General features: G+C 47.8%; 1 protein-coding gene and 1 long non-coding RNA gene across 3 annotated transcripts in view; one reads left to right on the forward strand and one right to left on the reverse strand.

Annotated features, from left to right (window-relative positions):
- LOC135385968 (uncharacterized) overlaps positions 1-25,560 on the reverse strand; it is a 261,800-nt gene that overhangs the window by 107,371 nt on the left and 128,869 nt on the right. For both annotated transcript variants that reach the window (XM_064615625.1, XM_064615626.1), the window contains exon 2: positions 11,213-11,596. In XM_064615625.1, coding sequence (XP_064471695.1) covers positions 11,213-11,596 — 384 coding nt within the window. The remainder of the gene's footprint in view (positions 1-11,212; positions 11,597-25,560) is intronic.
- LOC135385969 (uncharacterized) overlaps positions 5,630-25,560 on the forward strand; it is a 55,811-nt gene continuing 35,880 nt past the window's right edge. Inside the window, exon 1 of the long non-coding RNA XR_010420545.1 lies at positions 5,630-5,719. This is a non-coding gene — a long non-coding RNA (uncharacterized LOC135385969). The remainder of the gene's footprint in view (positions 5,720-25,560) is intronic.

Consider the following 25,560-nt stretch of genomic DNA (forward strand, 5'->3'; position numbering starts at 1 on the left):
TGCTCGATTTAGTCTCTTCGGTCGAAGAAGCGAAGGCGCGAAGACAAATAGCGATGGCTGTCTTCCTGGACATCAAACGGGCGTACGATTCCGTAAGCCACCCTTGTGTTATTCATGGGTTGTTGCAGGCCCAGGTGCCTCATAGGGCGCTGACGTGGCTGTCCGACTTCCTCCATCAACGGAAGATTTTCGTCACTACAGGCGAGGGGGACACGGAAAAGATCACTGTGCCACAGGGAGTTCCCCAAGGAAGTGTCCTTAGCCCCCTGTTATTTAACATTGTCTTGATGGGCCTCAAGGGGTGCCTTGCTCGGAGGGCGCATCTGTCCATCTATGCTGATGACATTTGCGTCTGGACGGTTGGCAAGTCCCGCCCTGCAATTCAGCGTCGGCTCCAGAGCTCACTTGATGCCATACATGCCTACTTCCTGAAAGCTGGGATGGACATCTCCACTGAGAAAAGCGCTACGCTTCCGTTTACCCGGAAAGAGATGCGCCGGTTCCAACTACACATCGGAGGATCTCCCTTAAGGCAGGTTAGGCACCACAGGTTCCTCGGTGTTGTGTTGACCGCAACCTGTCGTGGGCAAGGCACATTGATTATCTCACTTCAAAGGCGCAACGTTGGGGAAATGTGATACGTCACTTTGCCGGCTTGCGCTGGGGATGTAGTGAGCGGGACCTTCTTGCACTCCACAAACCGCTTGTTCGTGGCTCAGTAGCCTACAGCCTTCCTGCGTTGCACGGACTATCACGGACATCCGAACACAAGCTCCGTTGCGCCTTGGCGCGCAGCTTGCGGACCTGTCTTGGCGTTCCGCGTTGCGCTGAGACGAGGATGGTGGTAGCCGAAGCCAGGGAACTCCCAATCGGCGTCCTCCGCCAGAGAGAAACTTTCCGCCACTATTTGCGATTGCGCGCTCACCATCGCCGTCACCCACTGGTACAGAAGCTTCGTAAGCGGAACCACAGCAAAATAGCGCAGTGTGCGCAAGAACTAACGGACCATATACCTGCCTTCACTGTTGCCCCAACCGCTTCTTCAGTAGCACCATGGACACTGCCGAAACCATCCATCTCGTCTCACATCCCGGGAATCAAGGGGTCGAAGAGCCAAACCCCTGCTCCAGTCCTCAAGCAGGCTACTCTAGAGTGGATGGACGCTGCATACGGAAACCAAACCGCCGTATATACGGACGGTTCCTCTACTACTGGCGGCTCATCTGCGGCATTTGTACTTCCAGAGGAATCAATTTCACGTGGGTTCCGCCTATCGCACCGCACCTCGGCCACCTCTGCGGAGTTGTATGCCATCCTGTTATTCCTAAAGTCTATTTTGGATCACCACCCCCGCCTCTGGGTGGTTTGCACAGATTCGCGGGCAGCGCTGCAGTGCATAGACAACATGGGCATCCGTGGCTCCTTGGCTCCGTTGGTAGTGAACATCTTGACGACGCTCAAGGTTTTAGAAGACAGGGGCCACCGGCTGACCCTCCAATGGGTTCCTAGCCACATTGGCATAAGAGGCAATGAAGAAGCGGATCGGGCAGCTGCTGCGGCTCACCATCGCCGCTCAGCAGTCCCCATCATACTTTCGAATGGGGATAGACGCTCCCTCTTGTCCGCATTGACTTCGCCTTGGGCCTATCAGGAATGGTGTCATGACATCACCCAGTGGTCGCTTCTGTATGCTGTTGACCCAACACTATTATTTGAAATGCCAGGCGGTTTCCCTCGCCTGTTTATATCTCTCGTCCGTCGTTTACGGCTTAGCGTCGCATTCACCCCTGCACTCCGGTATAGGCTGGGCCACAGCAACACGGCGCTGTGTACAACTTGTGGTGTCCCGGCAGCAATCCGACACATTTTAGAAGACTGCAGCCAGTACGTATGCGAGCGACGGGCCTTTAAATGTCAACTTGAAATGCTCGATCAGAGGCCATTCAACATCTGCAAAGTTCTCGGCCCATGGAGTAACCCTGGACATCAGTGCCGTGCACTTGGCGCTTTTCTTTCCTTTCTGAGGGCCACCGGCCTCCTTCACGAACTGTAGGGATTCCCTTCCCTCGTCATCCTCTCATATGAACCTCTTTGGAATGGGGTAGGGTCCTGCACCCAACGCAGGGAAACATCCCACATCATCATCATCCATTCATCTATGTTGTTGTTGTTGTTGTCTGCAAAGAATATCTTGCGGCTTTGCCCCAGGATATTTCCCGCGGCTAGTAGTGCAGAAGAAGACATCACGTTCAGCTCTTGCAACGCGGCAGCCAACGACAATGACGTTTCTCGCATCTTCCGCTGGAATATTCTGGGACATGCCACTTGTGTGAATACACGGAATGGTGCGTTTTGCTCTTCTCTGCTTTTATTCACCCACTGAAACTGTTCTGCTCTGGTCTGGAGTAGCCGAGTCTAGTTCTCTGAAAAGGCTGCCTCCATTTTCTCTTTTCAGTTTCAAATATACGTATTCGTGAGGATCAAAAGAACAAAAAGAGAGATTCCGCAGAGAGAGATTCTACAATATTTTGTGTAGCCTCGTGGATTGGCAGCCTCCTTCTGGTTCCATAGGAGTTTTAATGCTACTTGAGGGGTGAAAATTCTCAGCTATGCCCTGCGTGGTTCGCATGAGTCAGCAGCAAACGTCTTTGTCATGTGTCGTTGACGACGAGGTTGGTTCGGTTTCGTACTGCAAATACTTTTCGTTGAAGGGACGCTTGACACCAAAAGCCGGTAGGACACCGTTCTTTCCTTTTGACTCGCACCACGAAACATTTGTTGCAAAGAAAGCCTAAATGTATTATCCCCAAATCCTGGGATTTAGCCCTGCGACATTCCGGGATTCCGGGACATAAAATTATGCCGAAATTCCGGGAACCCAATCCAACTGGGGGATCTTCCTACCGCAACATGCTGTATGTACAGTAGGTCGAGCTTCGGACAGAGTGAGTCCCCTGGAATTTCCCGTTAGAATGTATCCCGGCTGAACGCTACTATTGTGAAGACCTCAAGGGTCATCGCCTTGGAAGGAGATGCACAGCACAGATAGGTTGCTCAGAACACTGAGTTCGTAGTTGCGATTCTCCCTCCTCTTCAACACAGCCAAATCGACTAACTTCCTGATTTATCATCAAGGCTCCAGTTTTTCGGAAATGTTGATGGCGACGGAGCAATGTGTTGTTTATATGCGTAATGTGTTTACATAAATAGTAGCTCCTACTCTGTTCAAAGGCGACGAACTCCAATCTCAGAAAAGCGTGTCACGGTGTGTGTAATTTCAAGAACTTTAATTAGCCATATGACTAGTAAAGTAAAGGTCAAAGTAACGCGCTACTTTCTAGCCGTTACTGGATTACAATTTTAGCCCAGTAATTTGTAAAGATAAAAAAATTATTTTTACCACCAGAGTAAACAATAAGTTTTTCCGAGTAACCTGTATGAGTCTGCTTCACAGCCACCCCTATCGTTAGAATGTGCATCTTGAAAAATGTTGTAAAATCACATTCGTGGAAGACATTTATTTTCTAAAAGTGAAAAAAACAAAAACGGGTCAAACATATAATGTCAGCTCCTTAGCGACGCTGCACATCCCACCAGATCAACCACTGCTCATGCAGTTCCGTATCAGACTGCTGGTCATCCGTGCACTGTTTTCTCTTTCCTTTACGTGCACAACTGAGTCTCTCCGTAAAACTTAGTGTGATACGTCACGCCCTGATGATTGCACTGGACAGCTTCTTTGGCAAGTTACTCATCACTATGAAGTTCACGAGGTAGTGCCGGCCCGTCACGTCCAAAGTAACGTCCTCCCGGCAGAGCCCCGCTTTGCATGTACGGCTCGCATAGAAGTTAACATTAACACCGCCTCCAGCCTGCCAAAGCGGGAAGAGAGCCACTCTGGAAGCACCTAGCAGAGAACGACGCCTTCATAACGACGGTCACCCCATCTAACTGCAAATAGATGACCAAACATCCTACGCCGTTATTTCTACTAAGCACCACCAAGGTCCGCAGGCCGGAATGGCGTCCAAGCTAACTCTGATGCCAGCTGTACATGCTCCCTCGCGTCAAGCACACGAAGTCCACGGCGTACGTGTTCCAGCATAGACTTCCCTCTCCAATTGCTCTCTCTATTCCCACTCCCGCCCCCCTTGCGCTTGCTTTCCCAGAGTGCTAATTTCATTGGCCAGATGTTCCGTGACGTCACAGCTCACAGGATGCACATCTACGGACAGCTCATTCCGAGCGAGCTTTTGTTCAGCACGGGAACAGTCTTCGCAGCGTGTGCAGCAAGACCAGCCTTCCTATATATTCGATCGCTCCGGAAAATCATATTCGGTGGCTCGAGCTAATAATGGAACATCTGAGTGCGTTCGTCAGAGACGCAAAAAGGAGTCGGCGACTGTACTTTCTATTACACTTCACAATGAGGAGACTCTTCGTGAGAAGGCACGAAAAGTCGGGACGTACTCAAACGACACATTCTCAACAGGAAACGTTTGGTGAATGGTAACAGAGGAGCGTCCAATTTTTTTTTCTCTTCATTTTTTCATCCCCTTTCTACAGCATTTGTGAGGAGCAACATGTATTGTAAGTTCGCGCCACACTATCATATATTACCGGAGAGAGACATAAAATGTTCAGATTCTATGGGTAACACTGCACTTGAACGTTGTCACAAAGCGCTTTCATGCAACATCATTTATGCCTCCACCGGGCATATGCCTCCGACGTTGCAACATCTTTAAGAAACACGGCTCTCTTCCAGATGCACACATTCCTCATCAGACATTCTCCGGACGAGCCTTCTTCCACATTTCATTTCTCCGCATTCATCTTTCCATCTAGCTCTTTCTGAAGTACCCTACTCAAAACCGCCATTAAACAGGCGCTAAGATGATGCGCTTCGGTATCTACAAACACGTCGCCCGCGGCGATGTGCTGAACATACTGAAAAACGAATATGAGGCAACTTTATGAGACGTCCATGAGCGATAGGAGTTTGGAGTCGAAACGACCTCAAATGGGGTGCACGTTCCCGCAAGCGCTGTTCCGACACCCATATACCACGCCGATAACAGAGGTGAAGGGTCGTAAAGGGTCTAATCGAATCAGGCGGCCTGCAAAAGAAGACCCCAAAGGAAGGAGAAGGCATCGATCTACTCCCGACATGACTCGCTTTCCAGAAACGTGCAAACTCTGCACGTTTTCTTATCGAAGGTTTCTGTGGGTTTCTACTTGTCTACACGCACTTTGTGCTCCGCGATGGAATTTCGCCTTTACTTGCAATGCTGATCAACACCTTTATCGCATTGGCTGAGGGTAAGCGATGCTGACGATGTATCTTGCAGGCTTCGTCCTCTAGCGGTCTTGATGACGAACCCGTAAACATTCGGCGGTGTGTGTGTGTGTCTATGGGATGGGGGGGGGGGGGGCGATGTCGATATTTGCGGCGCCGTTGTTGGCCACACGCGAGTGGACATCATCACGGCTATAGCCGGGAAAGGATGGAGGGTGCAGTGTAAGGGTTGGGGGCGAGGTAAGTACAGGATGAATGGGTCCGATGTGCACGGTGGATGGAGGGTACGTTAGAAGGGTCTTTGCGCAAGGCCAGTTTCCTGGAGAAAACGCGCGATGTAGCGAGTTTTTGTAGATGGTCTGCATAAGAACCTACGAGGTATAGGATGTTCATCACCGTGCCAGTCCTGGGGTGTGCAAGGTAGGTTCCCGCATGGTGTTGTATGTGCGGCATTCGTTCATGTTGTCTTGTTCGATGATTCTCGCTTGATGACAGTGGCCGTAACTGGCATCATCCCTGGAGCCAATCTTGCATAGCTGTGAGTTGCTGAATGCAGATTCCGTGCGTAACATATGAAGCATGCTTTCTATAACCAGGGGGAGGCCTTTTACGGGAAGAAGGGGTCGGTGATTTTGCATGATGTTCCGTATCCCAGGGTGACGCATTTCAAGAGGCTCCTTAATGGTGACGTCGATATATTTACATGCTTCGCATTTTGGGATGGGAGTGTTGTTGATGCTGAGACTAGGGAAGTCTTTGTTCCACGTGCTTTCTACGCGGAATGCAAACCATGAATCGTGACTTTTCTGGCGATACTTCCAGCGCTCTCTCAAGCAGGACCTCACTAAGACCGTTCAGGGCAATTTCAGCTGCGTCAGGAATATCCTGCTTGTTCACTCCCACAATGCGGAGACAGATGTCGTCCGGAAAATGGGGTTCAAAAAGAACGACAACAAATGATAGAGTGACATACCATTAAGCGAAGTACGTAATCCTGCGCCGTTCCCTTCGGCGCAAAATGCGACCTCGTAACCCCATGAAAGCATCACAAGACGCAAGAATCATCACCGTACGTTCCATGCGATGACTGTGAAAAGAGTCACCGTGTAACAACAACAACAACAACAACAACGCACAGCTCACATGTTGTTGTGTGACAAGAACCGCCCCCGTCTGAGGGGGGTGAGTGATGTGGCGGCCCGTGGACGACGATGAAGACGTGCCTCTGCTGGCGCGCGTAACTGCGCCTACCAGCCAGTTCTACCGGCACCGCCCTAGTGTGAGGCCACGTACATCTGCCCGCTGGGACATTCCATCAGCGCCGGTCAGGACTCATGTAGATCCCACTCCTCTACATTTGGTGTATTTCCAACTACAGGATAATGTATTCCTGCAATTCCACAATCAAGTGGAGAGGTTCACCTTGGAACAGGGCTTCTCTAATCGAGACACCAGCTCCCGTGGCATAGTGGTTAGGATGATCGTTTTCTACGCCGAGACTTGGAGGTGACGCGGGTTCGAATACCCCGCACGGGCTCTGCTGTCGGGGGTTTTCGGGCAGACTTTCTAGACGAATGTCGGCACAATATCCCCAGGACGCATACTAACCACCTTGTCTCCCACTCCTTCCTGCTGTCCTCTCTCCATCTGTCCAGGTCTGTAGGCCGCTCATAGCCACAGTTGCTTCGCGGCTCTAACAAAGGGGAACAAATCCTGACACATACTGTTGATTGTTGTTAGTTATGGTATCGAAATGACATTTAATTAGTTATCACGAAATCCAGTACAGCTTTCAGCGCAGGGGCACAAGCATTGAGTACGAGACTTTTCCCATACCGATATATCTCACACGTGCGATATAGAGAACGATATTTTTCCTATGTTTCTTTCTTATCGCAAAAAAAAAAAAATATATTCAACCAGAAAAATGAAGGGCCCTCCTCCGGCCCACAATGTAATCTGTCCTGTGGCATTCGTTGCATGAGAATGAGCAGCTAATTAGCAATCACTAACAAAGCCACAGTTATAACGTATATAGTAAAAAGAAAGGAAGAAAGAGAATAGGAAGAGAATAGCAGAGGCTCGACCTTTGAGGGCCCTTCAATTTCAACCTAGAGTTCTTTTGTTCTAGAAAAGTCCTCGAACATTTTGGGTTACTCCGTCCTTTTGCCATCCCATTTCAATTAGCGCTGTTGTTGACTCTGAAGAATCGGGCCAGCAAAGTTTTGTTTTATCTTATACGAGTCCGAGTCAAGCGTGCTGCGCCCCCTGCCGTATTTTTTAGGGCTCCATCGGGATTTACTGGCATGGCCTTTAATATCTCGTTTACGAGCTGCCTTTATTGCGTTGTTCATAAGTCTCTTGTTAGCTCAAATTGCGAGTACCAACTTGGCTCACAATGGTGCCAACAAAACTGCTTCCGTTATCTCCATTGCGCGTGCCTGCTCATAAATGAGCGAGCCTTAGCTATGTGGATTCAGATGCAACTTTGGTGACCCGTTAGCTTCTTCTTTTTTTTTTCAAACGCCGTATTGTTCATGCGTTAGAGACAGTAGCGTTAATTAGTGAAGCTTTGCCCGAAAGAAACGCAAACTTGGGGAGCACATGTAGAAAGAATGACAGATAAGAAGGCAGAAAACAGTTTCCCTCGCTGTCAATTGTGATAAAACGGTTTCCAAGGCCTTGTTAGCTTCGTAAAACGGTTTAAACAAGCATTCCCAACGGAAGTTTCCATTTTGACAGCGGCAGTAAATTTTGTTGGGCTGTCTTATCCACCACCTCACTCTATACCGATGTGTTCTTCTTTCTTTTTTTCTTGAAAAGAGTATACTAGAATAAAAAGAAACTAAAATGGCGTGTACAGAACAAAGAGAAACGAATAACGACACATATACATTCCAATAAGAAGGGAAGGAAGGGGATTGTAGAGTTTTCGTCGTTCGTATCCAGCCAACTCTTTCAGGTGGAGTGGGAAAATTAAAAGAAAAAACAGAAAAAAAGCCTCGTAAAATGAACGTGTCGTGGTAAATAAGGCAAACGATATCAAATACTTTACTGAACAACAGAAGAGTGCATGCAGGAGACAGACGCGTCTGTTTCCGGTATGCACTCTTCTGTTGTTCAATTATGTGTTACAAACTCGCCCGAATTTCCATTGTTACTGAGGTCAAGTACGTTTAATCAAACTACCGTATCCCGTTGTAGTGGATGAGGGAATTAGACACTAGAACGACAAACACAACACAAGCCTCACAACGCCCGGTTCCATACTTCGATTGAATGAAGTTCAGAGGGTCCATATACTGGTGCCTTTTCTTCAGTTTAACATGTGGTGTGCGTGAAGATCCGGAACATATTCTTCTCGAACGTGCCCGGTTACACACGGTCTGTTTGCAACTTGAGAGACCCCTGCACCAATCCTTTGACGTCGTGAAAGTGCTGGGCGAATGGCCTGCGATTCATTGTCAGAGCGCACAGCGCTTATTCATCACCTTCATTAAGAGCATAGGAGAGCTCTCGTCTTTCTATAATATTTTTTTTCCTACTAGATAGGAAGTAGCTCGTACCGCCGAAGCATGCTCACATCTCCATCTTTTTCTCCTACCACCACCACCGCCATCATCATCATCATATTATTACTATTATTATTATTATTATTATTATTGTTGTTGTTGTTGTTGTTTAAAAGAAAGCGCATTATATGTGAAGAGGTCTGTTTACTATCCATGTTTGTCACTCGAATAACGTTACCGGGTTGCAAAGCCGTGCAGCTGTGGGAAATAGGCGAAAGCCCTATAGTATGTATTGAAGTTATTGCGTTATGTAAGCAGCTTCTTCGCAACACTACCACAGACTGTGTGCTCTGGACGTATGCGGATGGCAAGTGACCTAATGGAAAGAGAAATCGAAAAGATAAACGTCACACGAAGAATCACGCAAAAAACGGGACAGCCTAGTCATGGCTTGAAGCAGATAGAATGTTGCATGGTTCCAAAGCCATTCATGCATGCTACACAGCAGACTTGGGCTACATTTTGGTGCTTATTTCCCGTACAGCGCTAATCGAATCACACAAAACTTGTAAGCCGCGATAACAAGACAAGATCACACGCTGGTAGTAGCGTCTAATGAACCATTGCTGTGTGCGTAATTGATTGCTCATCCCATTATCCCTCATCCGGATATTGGTGCGCATTCTTTGTGGAACCTTATTTCATTCACGTGCCAGCTACCCTAGACAATAAATGAGCTTGCTTAGTGCGCTTCGGCCGAACGCTGCCGCCTCTGTTTACGATGAGCTTTACGAAGTATTAGAACGTACACTGGTGTTGTTACTAGACTTCCCTCTCTTTGTTTGTCTTTATATCGTTCTGCACGGAGAAAGAGAGAATACGTACAAGGGGTTCCAGTATATACCTAACAGCAAGTGTGTCGCTCACTAACTTAATTTACAGGGCTTTGCATTTGTTATTTCATTTCCTGTCATATAAAGGGCGTGAGAGGCTAATAGAATTATGCAACCTTAAGGCTGGTGGTAAACGAAAAAAAAAAATACGAAGGACGGAGAAAGGCACGCATTGTCTGTGAGGGGCTATGAGAGGAGCACCATAACGTGGGCAGGGGACGTAAACAACACGTTGAAGAACTCGGTTATCTGCTCACTCATAGAACACTTGGCTGGCCACGATTGTGGTATCCACCAGTAGCTTTTATTGAGCTTTAGAGAAAGAAGTCAGTAGTTGTAAACAACACTTGGGTAGCGGAGCGAGCACTGGGGTCTGAGACGTCGTTCTGTGTTATAAATTCAGCAATGACATGGATCAGTCTAACATGCCGCCTCTCTTTTTTTTGTGTGTGTGTGTGGGGGGGGGGGGGAGTTTAACGCGTAACGGAGCGGTAACAAGGCATGACACGTTGCAAGTGTAACTCTTCGTAAGTACACGGGCCCCCGCATTCATTCTGTAGAGGGGAAGCCTCACTGTGAATGTCTACCTTCAGTGCATGTCGCATTTCGCCTTCAGCAGCGATTTCGACTTGTGATTCAGTCTCGTGAAGACCGGTGTAGCAAAGTACGAAGAGTAGCTCTCAGATAGTCCTGCCCAAGCAGAAGCGGATCTAGAGGTGGGGTCCGGATGTCCTGACCCCCTCCTCAATTTCTGTCTTAGTGACATAGTGTTTAATTGACCCTAGACCGCGTGTCTAGCATGCTGTCCATGGCTGGACCCCCTCCTCAGAAAAATCCTGGGTCCGTCCCTGTGCCCAAGTCCACTAAGTCCTGCTGAAGACATGTGAGTAGGTATTCCCGTTTGAAAAGTAAACGCCCAACCTTTAGAAACGACCCTCGCATGGACAGCCGTCCACACACTGAAGAGACCGTAGCACGTGCCATATTTGTCAGAATAGCGTTCGCTTACGCGTTAGAAGATCTTCAATGGGGGGCGGACGTCGAAGAAGAAGAGCAAATGTCAGTCAAACGCAAGGCTGACTTCGTAAAAAACGAGAATTAGCTGAAGCAGGCTACAAACATGGACGACAAAAACATATATACCTCCAAAATGTCGCCCTGCCTCGTGTCTGAATAAGTCGGAGTGAGAGTGAATGGGAAGAACGAGGATGGTTGTCCACCCCCCTTGTAATTGAGGAACTCTACTAACTCAGGAGAGAGCTATGCCTGCGAAGTGTAACGGTAGCATCCCTGACCGGAAACCAGGAGGGTCTTGGTTCGAGTACTGGCGTCAGCGCCGTTTTCCGCAGTTATTTGAATTTTGTCGACTTAGTGCTCGGCAATTCAAGGGTCGTCGCCATGACGACGACGCTTGTCACAGGTCTGCCACCACAGGTATATTTACGCCCAAGGGGATGTCAAAGGAAAAAGAAAAAGAAGAGTAACAAGGTGGTTGAAATAATCCTCACCAAATACCACCATGGAAGCCTCAAACGTGTCCTCCCCGCCTTCGAAACTGGACACGTGGCAACGGTAGTTGCCAGTCATGTTGACCGTTGGTCTCTCGATGCGCAGCTGCCACGCCAAGATGTCGCAGCCCTCGTTCCCTTCTAAGGCGCGTTCAGTTTTCAGGTGGTCCTGAAAGCGATCCTGGATCACAGGGTCTTCTCTTTCCGCGATCCACTGGTAGAAAGGTTCAGGCTCTCTGTTGAAGTACCACTTCACCACGAGCTTGGCGTCGGATTCGTTGCAGCGAAACTGGCAGTCCAGGTCATAGGAACCGGACTTGCCACTCTCCACCACCTTGGGTACCGTTAGCTTTGTAATTTTCACTGCGCCCGCACTCCAGCTCGCTGTAAAAAAAACAGAAAACCACGTCAAATAAAGAAAAGCGAACCACGTATATATAATAAGTGGTTGAAGCAGGGTGAAATCAGGGAGAAGGATATGAAAAGCAAAGCAAAGGGACTGCCAACGGCAGGAACCAAACCCACATCTCTTTGGTTGCCAGTTAACGCTGAGGGTGAAGTTATAATGCTTACTGGAGGTAGAAAGCACCAGCCACAACTTGAAATTATACCATTCTCATTCATGTTCATTGCAATAACGCACTTATTCAACGCATTTAGAGAGCTTCGATGGGACATGCGTGCGCGATACTCAATATCCGGAATTTCATAAAGCTTTCCTGCAGTGGTAAATTGTCAGGGTATAGTTCAGGGCGAAGGTGACCATATTACAACAGTACAAGTTTATATGACTACACTCATGCACGCCACTGAAGAAAGCAAAGCGGTATTTCACGTACCCGAAAAAGGAAGAGAAAGAAAAGCAGGCGGTCGGTCAATAACGAACAGACAGAATATAAATTAGAAGCAAATAAGATATGCTGTAGATAATGGTATGCTAATTCTTGAAGCGAAAACAGAAAAAAAAAAGACTGAGAAGCACACAATGAGATAAATACCGACTTGAGCTGCAGTGAACGTCAATTCTCTGAAAACGGACTTACTAAGGAGTATTGACTGACTGAGTTTGACTGAGTGGGAAAGAAAAAAGACAGCCCAGCTAGCTAAACCATTCTCATTTTACAAATACACGTACTTCTTGTCCCCACCTTTCCCATCATAAATCAGACGCGTATCTCTTTCATCTGAGCTCCACCTTCCTCCAGAAGAGTGGGGACACTATGCGTGCGATTCATCCCTGCCAGCGTTGTCTCCCAACACGAAGTCATTTCTCTCCGTTCACTGAACACGTCATCTTAAAAACCGAGTAAGGACAATGTCCAGAAAGCGCCAAACAAGATGTCAGAACCAAAGAAACGGACGTCCGAAGAGGAGGTTAAGAAAGGACTGGAAAGAGAGCGCTACATAAAGATGAACTGCCAGAGATCGAGACGATCTGGTCGATTGCTTTTTATGCTCCATACTGTTTCCCCGTTTGTTTTTGTTGTTCTTTTCCTTTCTTTTTTCTGTTTCCGTTTTCGGCTGAGAGCTTGCACGCGAAGCGGGCCGAATCCTCGCTGGCAGTGACAGATTTTGCGTCCACATGATGCAATCTATCATCCATGGATATACGCTAGGCGAGACATGATAGCACAAATGCTGGAATTATTGAGCACCGCACAGGCGTGCGCCGATGCATATGTATGTACGTGAGACGCCTCCATACAAGAACACAGAGAATGTGACGTATAGGGAAGGACCCATGGAGGTTGCTTTAGAGTGATGAAGATGGGGGGGGGGGGGGGGGGGTGCAGTTTTTCCCGCAGCAGTGTGCCGCTGCGTTGTGATGCGGTCACGACTGACGGGTTCGCTCCGCGTATTGAGCACCGCGCGATCCTAACGTCGTAATGGGCGTATATAATTGACTCGTTTAGGGTTGATATATGAATGAGACGGAATGAGCAAGACTGGTCATCGTTAGAATTCGGCATTTTTCTGTGTTGTCCAACAGCCAAAAGGCGACGTATATTCGTTGTGCCAGTAGGAAAGCCTATACTGTTTAATGATGATTATTGGTCATAATTGGTCATTTGTTTATATAACTCACCATAGCCTTGCACAACCACAAACAGTCTTTATCACCTAAATATGTCTTTGCTGTTTCGTGTTCTGCTTGTTTTCCGCACGATACACATAAAAAGGCGATTCAAGGAATGGGCGCAGCCATTAGTGCTGCCATCCCGTGGTAGTCACAGGAACTGTGCACGTGTGGACTGCCGTTTGCCGAGTTGCTTCATTTTTCCATGTGTGTTTTCGTTCATGTTAGTGTCCGCTCGTGTTCATTTCGTGCCCGTTCATTTTCTCCCGCTCGAGAACCGGTGTAGAAAGGATATCGCATCGGCCTGCACTTCTCACGTGAACAAGTGTGCGTATCGCACACGAAAGCAAGCAGTCTTCTTTTCCCTTGATCTTTCGAACGTTGATACACTACTCACATGTTTACCGGATGACTAGTTATATCGAATGTTACGTCATCGACAGTCATTCTCATTAAAGACGGCGTCCGCCATACAGTATTCATCCCAATGGGAAGAGGCGATTTATTGCAGTCAACCCCTGTTGTGTCGTAACTGGGAACGAGGCTAAGGAGTGCGTGGAGACTGGTGGTTTTAGAGTAACGCGACAAGGTCTACACCCACGGGCGGTGTACATGTACTATAATACTCTCCAAGGCGCAGTGTCAGTAACAGCGCGCGCTGATAACAGAAGCAGAGTCAAATTGAAACAACATTTTCGAACCTTTTCGAAGCCCAGCAGAGACCGAAAATACTGGTACGAGCAAAATGTCACGGTTGGATTGCAATGCCATTAGCGTTGAGAGGCTGGTCAGAGCTTAGAAGAAAGCCAAGGATAAGTGCTAATGGAACGATCAGTACACATTGCGTGTTATGACCAAGCCGGAAGAGGCTTGTACTCAACTAGGTAGCGTCGAGTTCCTTTGTGCAGTGGGATATGTAACATGCTACGAACGCTTTTTAAAGAGGTACCTTCATTGAACATTAAGAAGCCGTCGAAAGGAGATTTTCTGCAACACTGCGTCCTTGAGCTTCCACGTTTCTCCAGAGCAAATCAGTGTCGGCATTCAGAACGGCATATTTTTACCTCTTAATGACAACTCATCAGCGTATGACGGACGCACAATTATTCAGTGAGGAAGAAGGGAAGTATATGCGCAAAATAAACGCACATATACAAATACAGATGCTCATCATACATGATATTGGAAAAGAATAAAGGTCCCCAGTTAGGACTTCGTGTTGGCACTTGGGTGACCACGGGAATTATTGCTTTGTCATCATGTCAAGCAGAACGTGACGATTGCCCTACGCATAACCCATGTGGCCACGATGTTGGTACAAGGTGTTTCGGATGCCACCACAAAGAAATAACTGACAGCTGAAATATGGATGGATATGTATTATTTGTCCCATAAGATTTTTTAACGTCGAATTTCTTTTTTTTGGGGGGGGGGGGGGGAGAGCGTGGATTTCAACACACGACACCCCGTATTTAATGTTCTCCGTATATGATGATAATAATTAAGCATGGTCCACGAGTTAGACAAGGATGTCTCAGAAGCAGGTTGGCAGGTGCGATTAGGAACGATACAAGCTCAGTATACGTAACCGCACTGTCAGAAAACTACGGCGCTCTTCACAGCATGAGTTTCTGAAATAACGTTTCTGGTACCGCTACACGATGAAAATTGTACAACTGAGTGGAATTGCGCTTACCCCTAAAATATGGAGAGCCTTTCAGTGCGCAGCCCTAACGGCCGTATTCTTAAACTGCCCTGGACACGCCACCCCGCCTCGAATCCTGTGTGTGGAAGAGAGGAGCGCTCTCCACTTGAGGAACCATTGGGCTTTAATGTCGCAATGGCGATTCCTCGAGCAATCGTCCTTCACCCCTGCCCTAATGTCGCCCTAGGAAGCACCGACGCTTCCTTATGGGCTATACCCGCGGCGGAAGCGTGGACGGATTTCCTCTATTGAGTCGAGGGTCGTTTAAGAATACGGCCGTAAGTACAACGAACGACGAACAAGCTATATAGAGCACAGTTTCGTGCCCCTCTTGTATATTAAAAATTGTGGAATATAGATGATCGTCTGAGGTTCCCGCAAAGGAGGACATGAGCGCGATTGGATTGCGATAATGAAGCGAAAGCGCGCTCGATCTCCTATACAGCACCCCAACTCAATTACGTTCAGGAGAAACAAAAAACGGGGGCCGTTTCTAAGCTAGCGGCGGACAACGTTCCAATGGGAGTTTGTATAGTAACATCGGCTAACCTGGCCTCCCACAACCCTCGCTAGAGACAAGGATGGGCGCGGAAAATTAGATTCACCCCTTAATTAAAACGAGCAACGCCACTTCATTAAGGGCCGCACGCAGTTAGCGACTTCATCGACGACCTGCGAGCGTTCTCGCACTGCATATTTTTGAGCTCTTTTGTCCGGCGCAACCAAATAGAGATAAGGGACATCACAACGATATCGGGAAAGTTATGATACTTAGCGGTTATTGACGAGAGCTGAAAGGCTTTCTTTTTCATTTTTTTTTTTTTGGTACGTATAGAGTACGAGAGAGGAAAACAGAAAAAGTCGATTGTTTTTCGCTCGGTCGGAAGAGAGCTAACAGTGTCGTTCAATGAGCGAAGCCCACGCGCAGAGATGCATAATTCCAATGGATAACGCGAAAGTAGGTTCGGATAGTCTTAATATAATTACTGATCCGTGCTTGCTGATTACACAAGAGATAAGCAGTGCTCTATGAAGGTTTACTTCGCTTCATTTCTCGAAAGGACTGCATTACTTTCCATAAAATATGTGAATGGATACGCGTATAGAGATGAAAATTAAGGGCTAATATTAATCCGCCTAGGAGATTATGCACCTCATTGTACAGGGGTGCACTGAACTGTATTAATGAAATGGCTTTTTTTTTGTCTCTTCGATGAGATTAATTTCATAATGAGATGCGTCTCTCTCTCTCTCGAAGAATGATCTCAACCTGCGAGTAGCGGAAAAGATTAATTTGCTCCAGTACAGGAATCATTATAGCGTGACGCATGCCCTCATCTTGTGCACGAAAAAGTGGAAGAAAAAGAGAGAGAGAGAGAAAAAAAAAAGAGCAAGAACAAAGGAAACATGACATCACCTTTAGAGCATTATCACGGTCCCTGAATAGAAGCATTATGTTCTTGTTTAGGGTTCTGACACGATGCGACGTGAATAAATACTTCGTATACCAAATAGGCAGCGAGCAAACTTTAAAAATATTCCTTGGCGTGCACTATTTTGAGCTCAGCCTTGATGGCGAACCACAGTATCACACCATCATCATCTCTGCATACCTGTGTGTGTGCGTGGAAGAGAACTGATACTGTGCTGACTGGTAATGATGATGAAGCTCCATGACATAGAACAACATTATGTGTTGCCCAATGCTATAAGCAAACACAGGAGGGTGTTAATCGCGTACTGCGTCTGAATAACACCCGTTGAAAACACCCAGACAGCGCAGTTCTTGCTCATTTAAGCGCAGACAAGAGTGCAATGTTTAAATGCGCGTATTATGAGAGAGACCTCATCAACCATCACAATAAAGCTTATGTTTTTTGAACCACAACACCTTTGTTGAGGTGCGAACCTCATGATCAAGTTGCAACCCTTGATAATGAAAAATGAAACTGCGAATCCGCCGACTTTCCCCAATGCATGATCACTGATACTGGTCCAACTGCCGCTAGCAATGCGGCGCCGTCAGTTGTTCCTGCCCCGGTCGTCATCACAATAAACTTTGTGTTTTTCGAACCTCAACAGTATAAACATGGAATATACAGGGTGTCCCACCGAAAAGGGCAATGGGCAAAAAAAAAACAAAAAAAACGGAGTGCTCTACACAAATGGAACCAACCATACGTGCTTGGCAGTTGTGTGGTCTATCCAACAATATTTTTTCGTCGCCCCTTGTCAGTTAATTAGCGGTAATTAATTTTCTAACTTTTTAATTATCGGTTTTAGCTCTCAGATGCCAATGAGGAAGTTGTAGTACATGCCGAAAAAGACGCAACTGAAGTGGTTCGAGGTTGCTATGACTTGTGGTTTCGTTTTTCCCCGGGTCTAAAAATTTGTTTCAGAAGCCGCGCACACCACAGAGCGCTCCCCATAATTCGGCGCCCGCGCGCGATGATTGCAGTGCACTCTGATAGGTGTGCCGTGAAACAGGTGAAATATCGTCCTCTTGTGTGACATGGCCCAACAAGCGCTAATCTCAAGGTCAATGTACGCCGGAGGGCGCTGGAATCGTCGCGTGCGGATGCCGGATTGTGGGCAGCGATCTGCGGTCCGCCCGGCATCTGAAACCAACATTTAAACCTGGGAAAAACGAAACCACAAGCCATAGTGACTTTTCGACATGTACTACAACTTCCTCATTGAGATCTGAGAGCTAAAACCGATAATTAAAAAGTTAGAAAATTAATTACCGCTAATTAATTGACAAGGGGCGATGAAAAAGATATTTTTGGATAGACCACACAACTGCCAAGCACGTTCAGTTGGTTCCATTTGTGTAGAGCACTCCGTTTTTTCTTTAGCCCCTGGCCCTTTTGGGTCCCTTTGGGTCTCTGTCTTTACACCATTACTGTGCAAAGGCAGGAAGAGTGGAAAGAAAGATACCAGAAGCCACCTGCTTGAGGAAAGGAAATACGAGAAGGTGACTTCTTGTTTCTTTCTCAGCCTTTACATAGAAACGGTGCTGCGTTGGAAGACACCCCACTCAAGTATCTTATACGGCGAATTCCGCTGGACGTTGTACAACAGGAAAGCACAGGGAAGCTTGCACTGGCATGAGTGTGCATGTTGTACTGGCCGTGGTGCACCGTACGTCGCGTTTCACTGATCGTTCCGTTCGCTCTTTGTTCGTTCCCATTAGCTGCGAGATCGACCTATAGGGGGCGACACCGTCACCTTTCTAGTGTGGATAACACGCCGTCCGATGTTTGGAGTTGATGGTTCTTTTCCGTAATTCTTGTGTATACTCACCGGAATATCACTTGTGCCGCGATGGTGCGATACTGTTCGGTTCCCCAATGCTCCACCTACTGCACTGAACGCGGAAAATAAACGTGTAAAAGCAGACGACGCGAGGAAGCTACCCACACTACGGTAGTTCATCGTTTCTCCGCAGCGCGCCGACACTGCACGATCTCGGGGCGAATACACTGAATCAACACCGGCACACTACACTGCGCTACACGAAAACGACCTGCGAAAATCGCCATTACTGTTTCTCGCGCTTGAAACTAGGAAAAATAGGATGGAAGTAGCCGAATTCATCGGATGACCATATCACCTCCTCTCGATTTGGTTCCCAAATCAATACAATCCGAGGGTGCAAAGACCGTGTATTAATGATATTTTGATTGTATAATAATAATCTTTCGTTTCCCATTCGATTCCATTTGTCAGTTGTACATCACAGCTATGAGTCCCATGTTTACTAATAGTATTTAGTGACGTCAGAAAAGGTAACTACCACTTCCATGTCGCATAGTGGCAGCAGGAAGAGGCTTGCAAACATTCGCAGTTATGATCCGACATGTGCGCTGTTATGAGTGCCGTATACATGATCATGCATATATTTTGTCTCTGTAACACTTGCGCTGGCGCCAGAGGTATTTGTGTGAGTATGCGTGCGTGCAAGAAGCCGTCGCCTTCTCATGCTTCGTCTTTATGAATGCTATCAAATTGACACCCCCCGCATGAAAACATAATTTCTTAGTTTCCCTCCACACCATCAGTCGGTTCCGTTAAGAGCGTATACCATATCACGAATTTCGGAAACGTGCGGGGGGGTCATTTCGAGGCGTCTCCGGAACACCATAAATGTAGGATCAGAGCTTTTATTATGACGGAGAGCTGAGTCAACTCCGTTTTACGATGAAGTAGAGGCGCCGCGCGGCATTCTGTTCCTCGGACATAAATCTCATCTCGATCCGACATTTAGCAACGGTTCTTGCGTGTGGTAGGAAGAGTACACTACGAGGAGCCTGACCTATCAACTTGTCGGAGACGCCATGCAGACCCAACTGCCTCTTCGGAAAGGGTTTCAACGAAAAAGAAGCATAGCGTCGATGCAGCAGGAGCGGCGCACAAATCATTTTATTACGGCGGCTGCAAACAGGAAATTAAAACGATACACACCACACGTAGAAGGCGGGGAGAGAGAGAGAGAGGGGGGGAGGGAAGTAGTTTATGAGGTTGTAATTCTATCCTAATCCAAGGTCACTAGCAGAGAGGAGGTTAAACGAAAGTTGGTGTATGAATTCACCGAAACAGGCGAGCGAGATTAATGCCCAGGAGCTTATATCTTGTTGCGCATTTTAAAATTTTTGCGTGAGCGTTTTATTATTATTATTTACGCGTGCCTTTTCCATTTACCCTTTCTATTGCCTCGCGATTCAGGCGTAAAAGCAGCTCCAAAACCTCATTTGCAAACCAAAACGTGGTGTCTTGTACAATGTCTGAAAACAGAATCTGAAATTTTCATTGGGCTCAGCTTTTCTGTTTATTTTTATTGTAACATGGCAAGTGCACCGCGTTATGCCTCTCTATACCTTTCCAATTGATGGCCAATAAGTAATGCGACGCTATAGCGTCGCATTACTTATTGGCCATCGATTGGAAAGGTCACGTATGATGAATTGGTTAAGTATAGTGTGGAAAGCTTCGGAACTTCGAATTCTAATTATAAATATCGGTAATATTATAATAAAAAATGACAGAAGTGTCCGATACGTTCATAAGTAGATACGTGTGCGCGGGTAAATAAGTTCGTACACGCACCCGCAACCGCAACCCGCGGGTATACACAAACAGCGTGTCAGCTTCGGCCTGTTGGAGTTGACGGTCCATGATAAAAGCGCTAACACACGAACGACGAAGATGAGACGACACACACGGATAGCGCGCTATGGTGGCGGTAATGGCGCGCTGCGGTAGTGCGGGTATACCCGCATTACCCGCGGACGCAGTGCGGGTACACCCGCAATTACCCGCCAGCTCCAGCGAGACTGAATTTCTACTCACAAATAATAACACAGTGAAATAAATAAGAAACAAAATACTGTCCACGAACGCGTGCTGTTACGCTCCATTTTCGATGTCGAATGCGTCAGCTATTTAAGTGAAAGCCATAGGTGCTCCGGGGAAAGGTCAAGTCACCGTGGGTGATGCGAAAAAGTTTACTTAATCGGGTATCTCGATTGGACTTAGAAAATATCTCAAAAATTAAAGAAATTAATTAAAAATAAGTTGGGGTCGCAAAATGTTAGTTTAGAGAGATGCGCGTAAAGCACGTTTACCCGCACTATACGCAGACGCATTGCTGGTACACCCGCATTTTGCCCGCAACCCACAACGACACTAAACATCTACCGGCAAAACGCAAAGCTATGCGGGTAACCGCGGGTATACCCGCAGCCGCGCACACCCCTATTCATAAGTACCCTTCAGTGCAAACCGCACAACAGAATAAAGTTCCGTTGCATTTTTTTTGTCTCACGTCCTTCTCAATGCACAACCTTGGTTTTGATTCCGTGTTAGCAAGTGTGGCTATGAGCGGAGGACAGACGTGGACATATGGAGGGAGCACAGCAGCTAGCAGCGGGGGCAGCGGGGGGGAGTATGCGACTATGCGTCCTGGGCCCACTTCAGGGGGACCTGTGCCAACATTCGTCTGGAAAGTCTGCCCAAAAACCCAGGGAAACCTTAGACAGCATAGACAGTGGTAAGGTCCGAACCCACTACCTCCCAGTCATCAGCACGACCTTGGCTACCACCAACGAGCATAGGTGGACATTTTGGTGAAACATCACTCGCCCAAGCGCAGAAAGTTGGGCTAGTTGGTGAGACAGCATACTGCAGATGTTGGGACGCGGAAGACAGGGACTGAAGGAAGCACACAAACACAAGCGTCACTCGCAACTAATATGTATTGCAGGCAAAAGAATGCTTTTAAAACACAACCGGTAGGCGACACGTGCCGGGTTATAAGTCTCAAACCGTGCTGATAGACGCCAGCCAGTAGATAGTAAGGATGTAATTAGGTACTTAGGAAGGCAAGTTCTTTATCAGAAAGTGTTAGAGATGGTTGACTGACACACTTGCCTTCCCCCGCGAAAAGTATGTGATGCGCTTCTATTATCTCCCGGGTAATTTGAGATCTGGTGACGCTTGTGTTTGTGTGCTTCCTTCAGCCCCTGTCTTCCGCGTCCCAACATCTGCAGTATGATCACTCGCCCTCACCCTCACGGCCCTCACAAGCACAAGCCCTAACTCGCCCTCACCCTCACGGCCCTCTCAAGCGCAAGCCCTCACTCGCCCTCGCCCTCACCGCCCTCACGAGCACATGCCCTCACTCGCCCTCACCTTCACGGCCCTCAAGGGCACATGCCCTCACTCACCCTCGCCATCACGGCCCTCACAAGCACATGCCCTCACTCGCCCTCAAAATCACGGCCCTCACAAACGCAGGCCCTCACTCATGAGGGTATTACCCTCATCAGGTCTCCATGAGGTCTCCTGTGAGTGCACTCATGAGGTCTGAGGGGCACCAGGTCTGTGTGAGTAAAGACACCGGTGAGGCCTGGGGGGTGTGAGGTCAATATGAGTGCATTCAGAAATGAGGTCAAATGACGCATGCGAGACGTGCGCAAATTATGAAGGCACTCACACGTGAGGACTTCAGGAACGCGAAGCCTGTTGACGGCGCTCAACCCATCAGGCCTATGCTGAGTGCACTCGCCGATACGGTTTAACACTCACGCAGTTGCAAAACTGTATGAAAGCCCTTATATGACTGAGAGCAGTGAAACACATTATAATGAATTTTTACTTTTCTTATGTGTGTGGGGTGGACAGGGTATCTATTTATTGGTAACGAAAAAACTAGAAGGAAAGGTCGGCAGAGACCACTTTGTTGTGTTTGCGGCGCAGCCATCTGAAAAGTGTACATACAAGCATGCTGCAGTTTAAAGGGGTGGTGTGCACGTTTTTAGCAATTTCGTCCATGTTTGCTGGGAACACAGCGAAGCGCCCTAAGCTGACTGATTAGTTAGTGATATGGTTCCAGCGACACAACTACAGGCATGGTGAACTTTAAAGGGCTGGTGTGCACGTTTTTAGCAGTTTCGTCTATGTCGCGCTGGGAACACAGCGAAGCGTCCTGAGCAGACCGGTTACTTGGTGATATGGTTCCTGCGACACAACTTCCCACAGGGTGCACTTTAAAGGGCTGGTGTGTACGTTTTTAGCAATTTCCTCTATGTCGCGATGCGAACACAGGGAAGCGTCCTAAGCTGACTAATTACTTGGTGATATGGTGCCAGCGGCACAACTACCGGCAGGGTGCACTTTGAAGGGCTGGTGTGCAGGTTTTTAGCAATTTCCTCTATGTCGCGATGCGAACACAGGGAAGCGTCCTAAGCTGAGTAATTACTTGGTGATATGGTGCCAGCGGTACAACTACCGGCAGGGTGTACTTTAAAGGGCTGGTGTGCAGGTTTTTGGCAATTTCCTCTACATCGAGCAGGGAACACAGCGAAGCGTCCTAAGCTGACTACTTACTTGGTGATATGGTGCAAGCGGCAATACTACCGGCAGGGTGCACTTTGAAAGGCTGGTGTGCAGGTTTTTAGCAATTTCCTCTATGTCGCGATGCGAACACAGGGAAGCGTCCTAAGCTGACAAATAATTGGTGATATGGTGCCAGCGGCACAACTACCGGCAGGGTGCACTTTGAAGGGCTGGTGTGCAGGTTTTTAGCAATTTCCTCTATGTCGCGATGCGAACACAGGGAAGCGTCCTAAGCTGACTAATTACTTGGTGATATGGTGCCAGCGGCACAACTACCGGCAGGGTGCACTTTGAAGGGCTGGTGTGCAGGTTTTTAGCAATTTCCTCTATGTCGCGATGCGAACACAGGAAGCGTCCTAAGCTGACTAATTACTTGGTGATATGGTGCCAGCGGCACAACTACCGGCAGGGTGCACTTTGAAGGGCTGGTGTGCAGGTTTTTAGCAATTTCCTCTATGTCGCGATGCGAACACAGGGAAGCGTCCTAAGCTGACTAATTACTTGGTGATATGGTGCCAGCGGCACAACTACCGGCAGGGTGCACTTTGAAGGGCTGGTGTGCAGGTTTTAGCAATTTCCTCTATGTCGCGATGCGAACACAGGGAAGCGTCCTAAGCTGACTAATTACTTGGTGATATGGTGCCAGCGGCACAACTACCGGCAGGGTGTACTTTAAAGGGCTGGTGTTCAGGTTTTTGGCAATTTCCTCTACATCGCGCAGGGAACACAGCGAAGCGTCCTAAGCTGACTACTTACTTGGTGATATGGTGCAAGCGGCAATACTACCGGCAGGGTGCACCTTAAAGGGCTGATGTGCAAGTTTTTGGCATTTTCGTCTACGTCGTTCTGGGAAAACATCCAATATCATCATGTAATCAGTCAGCTCAGGACGCTTCGCTGTATTCCTGGCGCGACATAGACAAAATTGCCAATAGTGTGCGCTCCAGCCCTTTAAAGTGCACCCTGCCGGTAGTTGTGTTGCTTGAGCCATATCACCAAGTAATCAGTCAGCTTAGGACGCTTCGCTGTGTTCCCAGTACGACATAGACGAAATTGCTAAAAGTGTGCACACCAGCTCTTCAAAGTGCACCCTGCCGGTAGTTGTGTTGCTGGAACCATATCACCAAGTATTCAGTCAGGTTACGACGCTTCGCTGTGTTCCCCAACATAGACGAAATTGCTAAAAGTGTGCACACCAGCCCTTTAAAGTGCACCCTGCCTGTAGTTGTGTTGCTGGAACCATATCACCAAGTAATCAGTCAGCTTAGGACGCTTCGCTGTGTTCCCAGTACGACATAGACGAAATTGCTAAAAGTGTGCGCTCCAGCCCTTTAAAGTGCACCCTGCCGGTAGTTGTGTTGCTGGAACCATATCACCAAGTAATCAGTCAGCTTAGGACGCTTCGCTGTGTTCCCAGTACGACATAGACGAAATTTCTAAAAGTGTGCGCTCCAGCCCTTTAAAGTGCACCCTGCCGGTAGTTGTGTTGCTTGAGCCATATCACCAAGTAATCAGTCAGGTTACGACGCTTCGCTGTGTTCCCCGACATAGACGAAATTGCTAAAAGTGTGCACACCAGCCCTTTAAAGTGCACCCTGCCTGTAGTTGTGTTGCTGGAACCATATCACAAAGTAATCAGTCAGCTTAGGACGCTGTGTTCCCAGTACGACATAGACGAAATTGCTAAAAGTGTGCGCTCCAGCCCTTTAAAGTGCACCCTGCCGGTAGTTGTGTTGCTGGAACCATATCACCAAGTAATCAGTCAGCTTAGGACGCTTCGCTGTGTTCCCAGTACGACATAGACGAAATTTCTAAAAGTGTGCGCTCCAGCCCTTTAAAGTGCACCCTGCCGGTAGTTGTGTTGCTGGCACCATATCACCAAGTAATCAGTCAGATCAGGACGCTTCGCTGTGCTCCCAGTACGACATAGAAGAAATTGCTAAAAGTGTGCACACCAGCTCTTCAAAGTGCACCCTGCCTGTAGTTGTGTTGCTGGAACCATATCACCAAGTAATCAGTCAGGTTACGACGCTTCGCTGTGTTCCCCGACATAGACGAAATTGCTAAAGTGTGCACACCAGCCCTTTAAAGTGCACCCTGCCGGTAGCTGTGCTGCTGGGACCATATCACCAAGTAATCAGTCAGCTTAGACGCTTCGCTGTGTTCCCAGTACGACATAGACGAAATTGCTAAAAGTGTGCACACCAGCTCTTTAAAGGGCACCCTGCCGGTAGTTGTGTTGCTGGAACCATATCACCAAGTAATCAGTCAGCTTAGGACGCTTCGCCGTGTTCCCAGCGTGACATAGACGAAATTGCTAAAAGTTTGCACACCAGCCTTTTAAAGTGCACCCTGCCGGTAGTTGTGTTACTGGAACCATATCACCAAGTAATCAGTCAGATCAGGACGCTTCGCTGTGTTCCCAGCGCGACATAGACGAAATTGCTAAAAGTGTGCACATCAGCCCTTTAAAGTGCACCCTGCCGGTAGTTGTGTTGCTGGAACCATATCACCAAGTAATCAGTCAGCTTAGGACGCTTCGCCGTGTTCACAGCGTGACATAGACGAAATTGCTAAAAGCTTGCACACCAGCCTTTTAAAGTGCACCCTGCCGGTAGTTGTGTTACTGGAACCATATCACCAAGTAATCAGTCAGATCAGGACGCT

This window comes from Ornithodoros turicata, chromosome 2, assembly GCF_037126465.1.
Source record: "Ornithodoros turicata isolate Travis chromosome 2, ASM3712646v1, whole genome shotgun sequence".
Classification (NCBI taxonomy): domain Eukaryota; kingdom Metazoa; phylum Arthropoda; class Arachnida; order Ixodida; family Argasidae; genus Ornithodoros; species Ornithodoros turicata.